Here is a 6,840-nt window from a genome sequence, read left to right as displayed (position 1 = left end):
CCAGCCCGGGGCCGTCCCGCCGGCCCAGCAGCAGCTGCAGAGCGGAGCCCCGAAGCCGGCGGCCTCAGGCAAGCAGGGCAACGTGCTGCCGCTGTGGGGCAACGAGAAGACCATGAACCTGAACCCCATGATCCTCACCAACATCCTCTCGTCGCCCTACTTCAAGGTGCAGCTCTATGAGCTCAAGACTTACCACGAAGTGGTGGACGAGATCTACTTCAAGGTGAGCCTGCGGGCCGCGCCCTGGGCACCGCGGAGTGTTCGGGGCGCTGGTGCCTGCCCGAGCTTCCCTGCGGATGGGGGATGTTGGGGGAGAGAGAGAGCTTTGACTGTGGCCTGCGGGATCTCTCGCTTACCTTCTGCTCATTATCTTGCGCTGAGGGATGTGGGAGAATATATTTTTTTTATTTAATTGCTTAATTGGGGGAATCCAAGGTGGTGCCTCCTCTGTCTTGCAGAAGAAGTGTGTTTCGCGTCGGGTTTGGGATTGCGGCGTTGTTAGTTAGTTGTGAGATGGGCAGCGTGCGGCAGGGCAGAGGGAGTGAAATGGCCGTCTGAGGGCCGCGGTCTGCGCGCCGCTCCCAGAGACGAGTGCTCCTCGCAGCTGAGGAGCGGCCAGCACGCCGTTAACTGCGCAAAAAAGACCTGGTGGTGGCTGCAGGTGGCTTCAGGAGGAGTTTGCATATAGCCTTCTTCCTCGGTTGGATTGGGATCCCCCCTCCATGCCCAATCTAAAGGTTGTTCGTTCGAGCGTTCCTCCTGGTGTTAGGTAGGATGTGCTGGGGAGATGACTGTATTAGTGCCCCCATGTCTCAGTTCTCGTTTTGTCAGCAGGATTGAATCAGTTTTGCAGCGAGGCTTCCATCAAGCCAGTCTCCCAGGTAGAGGTATGCATAATTAATGCTCATCAACACAGACAGCCGCACTCTTTGTTCTGATAGGGAGAGCAGAACTTAAGATAATTCAGGCTGCTGTATTCGGTCAGCTCTACTTCGGTGGTTATCGAGGTGTTTTTCTCAGGCAGATTAATTCTTGATGTTCCGGTGTCAGTTAACAGGTTTCAGTGTACTTTGAAATAATTAAAAAACAAGGTAGCCTTTTTCTCTCATTTAACCAGGGCAAGTCAAGTTATTTAGGGCACTATAATTACGAAGAACAACTCCACAGAAGTATTTTGAGGTTTTTGGCAGTGTTCGCACTTACTTATGAAGACAGTACTAGTGTCTTTTCTCGTAATGACAGTACTTGTCTGCTTGTGCTCTGTCATGTGGAGCAGAGCACTCAATTCTCCTCATACTTAGAGTAATGGAGATTAATTCACCACTGGCTGCCTATGGAATAGAAAAAATTCGTTCCATCAGAATGGAAAGCAGCAGAGCTTATTTCTGTAAGTGATGGCAAGAGCTGGAAAATTTATAAGAGAAGTGGTTCTTTAGAAAATTTGAGATTTTACTGTGGTTTACGTGGACTCTTTCAGAGGCGGTAAAATACTTGATGTGATTCACGGCCCTCTGATTGGTAGACCTCAGTTGCAGTAGGTCAGATAGTTTGCTTGCGTCTGTGTTTCATTCCATAAGTGGCTTAATCTATTGGGCAAGAATTTTGGCATACCATTAAATAGCCACTTACTAATCCAATGTAAATACAGTTTGCCTACAGAACTTTACAGTTATTTTTACTCAAAACTGCATGCTAAACAAAGAGAAAACTCAGCCCCTTTCTTAGTAATAGTAATAGATGGGAGGGAGAAGGTAACCTGATGGTTAAAGCACTTAATTGATATTCAGAAGATTGGAATTCTGTCCACGTTGTAAGATTCCTGAAAAATTGCCGGCTTTTCTTTTTTTCTACACCTTCCACCCCCCCCCCCCTTTTTTTTTTTTTGTGTAATTCCCACCAACAAAACGTATTCTTTTTTTTTTTGTTTTTTCTTTTTTTCTCCCCCTCCCACCCCCCCCCCTTTTTTTTAATGAGTGCAATACCCACCATAATAGGTGTATTCTCGAGTGTATTTCTCTTTGTTTGGGAACCAAAATAAGTGTCTCATTAAAAAAATTAAAGAATGCTGAGTGCTGTATTCTCAGGAAGGATCATCTTAGGCCATGCAGGCAGCTAGTGATAGGGACCATTTTTGAGAATATGGATTCTGTCTAGATATTTGAATTAATTCTCTTGTAGTTTTGGTCTCCTGTTTCAGTTCTGTATCTGCAAAGTTGGTGACTTCCTCTCTGTTTATCCCTGACCTTAGCATCGTGTGCATGTCCTCAGCCTCATTTAATGTGTGCTTCCAACACGTTAAGCATATGCAGCAGTCGTTGCAGGCTCAAAACTTTAAATACTCTTCTCTGAAATTAGTATTGTTTTCAGGGCTTTTTTATTGATTGTGGCCAGTAAACAACTGTGGTTAAAAAACCTGAAGGCGACCATTGTGATAGTGTCAGTCGATCCTTTGGCTAAAAAGTACTCGTCGTTTCCTGTGAGAGTCAAACCCATAAGTAGTCAGAAGGATGTGCAGCATTATTTACGTAGTATTTGTGAACTTCTTGTTGATGGTAATACAGAAAGCGATAGTGGATTTTGAATTCTACAGTATTGGCATCTCTTGTGTTTCCGTTTGGATGAAACAGCAACTGTTAAACAGTTCAGCAGCTTCAGCTGTTAGAGTATCTCTGAACTCAGGAGACTGTGTATGCCGTTAGTTTTGTCAGATGTATTGGTAGAGAATTTTCATTAGTGAACTGCAGTACAACTTGGCCACAGACTCCTATCCCCAGTCCGTTGTAACACCATTGTTTGTCTGGCTTTTACTTGTTATTTAAAGTTGATATGTTTAGGAAACAGACTTGTTTATTGAGCCACTTCTCTGCATTTCACAATTTCAGATGTAGCTTAGGCAGTTTTATGGTTCTTATTTGACTCTTACTGACAATTTAAGGAATGGTGTTGGTTAACTATGTTTATGCGCTCATCTATGAATGCATCTCAGAAGACTTTAATTGGGCAAGCTTTACATTCAGGAACCATTTTATCTAAGAACAGCACTGCAGTCTAAGAAAAAACACTGGCGTTTTAGATTAAAATACTACACTTTATCGACATTTTCCTGTTGTCCTAACCGTAGGTGATGCTCAAAAGAAATCACGAGCTAAGCTTGCTGCATAAATGAGATTTATGAATATGAGACTATAGATTTTTGACTTCTGTAGCTGTCATCAGAAGGTATTGCTAAACTTGTTGAGCTTTAATAAAGGTAATTGTTTAGTCACTACAGAACACAGTGATGATGGGGTTTGGTCATCAAGTATGTGAAAGTATATGGAGTATAGAATGAGCACAGATATTTGCCATGGAGTTTGGATTTAAAAAAACCCAAATCCATTATTTTGGCTATAATTTCTTAATGTAATTTAAAAAGCCAAATGCTTTGCTTTAATGACTAAGCAGACTTGTTCTTGCATTTGGTAAGAGAAGACAAGCTATTTAAGATTGATTTAGGTTATTCATTGTTTAAATTAGGTTTGTATAGGCAGCTAAACATCATGGAGGTTGTAATTTGTGTTTTCTTTCTTTATTTTTTTTTCTCCAACCCCCTGTCCCTTTCAGGTTACACATGTTGAACCGTGGGAAAAGGGGAGCAGAAAAACAGCGGGCCAGACAGGGATGTGTGGAGGGGTAAGTAGAAGTACGTGCCTTCTTAAATTTTTCTGTCTGGTAAATATATTTCCCAAGCATAGCTAAAACTTGCTTGACTGTGCTCAGTCCCTACTAATAAATAGTAGAACTATTTATTACCAAGAGCTGATACATTCCCCTTGCTTCCAGAGACCTGGATGCAAGTAGTGTTAGTTTTTCCATGTAGCTCTGTATGTAGATTTAGATTTTACCCTGTGTTAGTTCTCATTCTCTTGTAGAATTGGGATAACATCTTTGTGACTTCTTGCAGTGTCATCTAACTTCTTTTGCTTTTGAAAGGTGCGTGGTGTTGGAACTGGAGGAATTGTGTCTACTGCGTTCTGTCTGCTCTACAAATTATTTACACTGAAACTCACTCGTAAGCAAGTGATGGGCCTTATAACTCATACAGATTCTCCATATATTAGGGCTCTTGGATTTATGTATATTAGGTATGTATCCATAGAATAAACTAATGACTAACGTAATGTACAGAAAGCTGTATTAAAACTTTACTTTCCTTTATACTTAAAGGTACACACAACCACCTACAGATCTATGGGACTGGTTTGAATCCTTTCTTGATGATGAAGAGGTATGTCGGCGAGGGTAATAATTTGTTTTCTTTTGTTTCTTTTCATGTAACTACTTCAGGTTTAAACATTGTTTGATAAGGTTTTCTGTACTTTAATGTTGCAGTGTTATAGTCTTGTAATTTAATTAGTGCAGGAAGCAGGTCTGAGCTGGTACCTAAATAATTTTCCTTAGATTTTGAAGATGTAACAGAATTTTCCATTGGTTAGGATGTTACTGTGTCAAGTATTACAGAGCCATATGAAACAGGTTTAAATCAGAATGCAGAGAGCAGGCTGCGTGAGTGTAGCTTCTGTGCAGTTTTTAGAAAAAGAATTCTTTCTAAGCAGTGTTCAGTAAGTCCTGAGAGTGCTAAATTTGTATTTTGCATTTATTTTTGGAACTGGGGGAATTGGTGCTTACATAGAAGAGTGGGAAGTATATAGCAGAAACCAACATTCATCTTGAAAATACTACCAGAAATCTCTGTGGTTATTATTCGTGTCCTGGAATAACTAAACCCAGGACTTCTTCAGAGGAGAAAGAAACAGCCTAATTACTGCATAAGATGTCATTGTCTCTAACCTTAATGTCTTTACTAACGGGGCAGTAAAGAAATATGAGTTGCTAACAGAAATAGTTCAGTGAAGAGACTGAGTTATTATGCAGTCAGGTAGGAGAATACCTTTGGTACCGTAATCCTGGTTTAACATCTGGAGAAAGAGAGTAGGAGCTGGTGGGTGAGCCTTCCCGGTCTGTGAAGTTGCATATACAGTCTGCTACATACTGTGGCAATTTGTATTTATTGAGCGGGTTTTAAATTGCATCCTAGATTTAAGAATGGAACAGGAAGGATCACTTGTCCTCTTCAGTGTGACAGTAGGCATCTACTTGAAGAAATCTCAAATGTTCTAGTTGCAAATGATGTTCAAATACTTTTATTATACTTGTATCTGACTGCAATGCAGTGTATTTATTTTAAACAGCTTCTTTCATGCTAAGTATCAAAAACACTGTGCAAAGGAAACAGCAGTTCCTTCAGGTAAACCTCTGTTATTGTATGTTTGTAACAAAAACCAACCCCAATTTAAATCTCGGTGAGTTGTGGCGATAGCCTGCTTCTGCCCCAGGAACTCTTCTCTGCTGTGTGGCATTGTAACCTAGGAATGATTGGGGGTGGCTTTGTTTTCAGGATCCCACAAACAACTTGATTCCCAGGACAATAAAGCGATTACAAGTGCGTTTCATTGTGGAGGTCTTAACTGGTTCATTATTTAAAGCACCTACTTCAGTTCTTGCAGATATTATCAATATATCTTTGTTGTCTGTTTAAAATATCCCATTATGGTTTTGGAATTACTGTTTCTTTTCCAGCTGCTTTCAGTAGCTTTGTGTTGTGTAGGAAGAAGTGCTCGGGGCTGCTTGTCTTAAGTTTCTTACCAGTCCTGGTCAAGCTCAGTAGGATGAAGCAAATTTAAATCTGTGGAATTACTTAAACCTACGGGATTTTTTTTTTTCCTCCAGTTCTTAAATATGTGGAAGCAGTTCATCTTTTGTCATGCTGCTGTGAAAAACTTCCCAGGATACAGTTAATTTTCAGAATGCTTCTTATGTTTATTTTGTTTAACTGTGCGTACTCTCCAGGTGCTACGTTTAACTCCTTTTTTTCTTCTTTAGATCTCTGCAGCGATTATATTTGGAAAAACTGTATATCTGAACACTTAAATGTGTGTGAGTGCAAGCAGTTTTACATTTAGATTTTCTCTTCCTGTTTAGATAACAAATCTCACTTTCCTTGTGTGCTTGCACTATAGGTTTGGGACTGACAATAGCTGACTAACATGTCCTGAGCTGTGAGAGGGCATAGCAAGAAGGCCTTCATGCGGTAATGACCCTTTTCAGAGACAATGGTCATCATGGATTATGCGTTTCCAATTATTTGTTCATTTATTTATTTTTTCACATATTTCTAAATTAGAAACCTCACTGCTTCATGGCAGTTGGTTTGCTATTGCTTCCAATTCTGTTAGGATGCCATTTTGTACTAGAGGTTTTTCTATGATCATTTTTAGATAGGCAATGATGTAGTTCTTAAATGATTTAGGCCACAGGGTTGGGTATGACGGTACGCAGTTGTACATCCACAAAACAGAATTAAAAATGTAGTTTGAGAGGAAGACTTCTCCACTTTGCAGCATTTAAGTAAAATACACGATCATACCATATAACCAGACTGCGTAAGGGGATTTTGCGTTAATCTCTTCATCGGCAGTCCCTTACCATCCAGATGGCTGCAGGATTAGTGTGTGCCTGCATGCATATATATTAAGTCCCATTCCCTGTCTGTAACATACTGCCAAATTCAAAGGGTGCAGAATTTGAATTTTTCTAAGGAAATGTATTAGAATGAGACAAGTAAACTTTCATAATCATGAGACTTCAAGAGGGCAGTAATGTAGCAGCATTTTTTTTTTTTTTTAATCAGTAAAGAGCATTTTTGACCATCAGGATATTTTTTGCTTGTATTTTGTAGGACCTGGATGTGAAGGCAGGTGGGGGTTGTGTTATGACCATCGGGGAGATGCTTCGTTCCTT

The 6,840-nt window shown here is 40.4% G+C and overlaps 1 protein-coding gene across 1 annotated transcript in view; it reads left to right on the top strand.

Annotated features, from left to right (window-relative positions):
• Positions 1–4: 4 nt before the first annotated feature.
• PRPF38B (pre-mRNA processing factor 38B) overlaps positions 5–6,840 on the top strand; it is a gene marked incomplete at its 5' end in the record, with an annotated part of 8,624 nt that continues 1,788 nt past the window's right edge. The window contains 5 exons of the mRNA XM_010132958.1: positions 5–223; positions 3,604–3,672; positions 3,973–4,124; positions 4,207–4,267; positions 6,779–6,837. Coding sequence (XP_010131260.1) covers positions 5–223; positions 3,604–3,672; positions 3,973–4,124; positions 4,207–4,267; positions 6,779–6,837 — 560 coding nt within the window. The remainder of the gene's footprint in view (positions 224–3,603; positions 3,673–3,972; positions 4,125–4,206; positions 4,268–6,778; positions 6,838–6,840) is intronic.

Source organism: Buceros rhinoceros, unplaced genomic scaffold (assembly GCF_000710305.1).
Source record: "Buceros rhinoceros silvestris isolate BGI_N320 unplaced genomic scaffold, ASM71030v1 scaffold19983, whole genome shotgun sequence".
NCBI classification, from domain to species: Eukaryota; Metazoa; Chordata; class Aves; order Bucerotiformes; family Bucerotidae; genus Buceros; species Buceros rhinoceros.
Note: the sequence above shows the minus strand (reverse complement) of the source record. Positions and strands in the feature narration are given on the sequence as shown.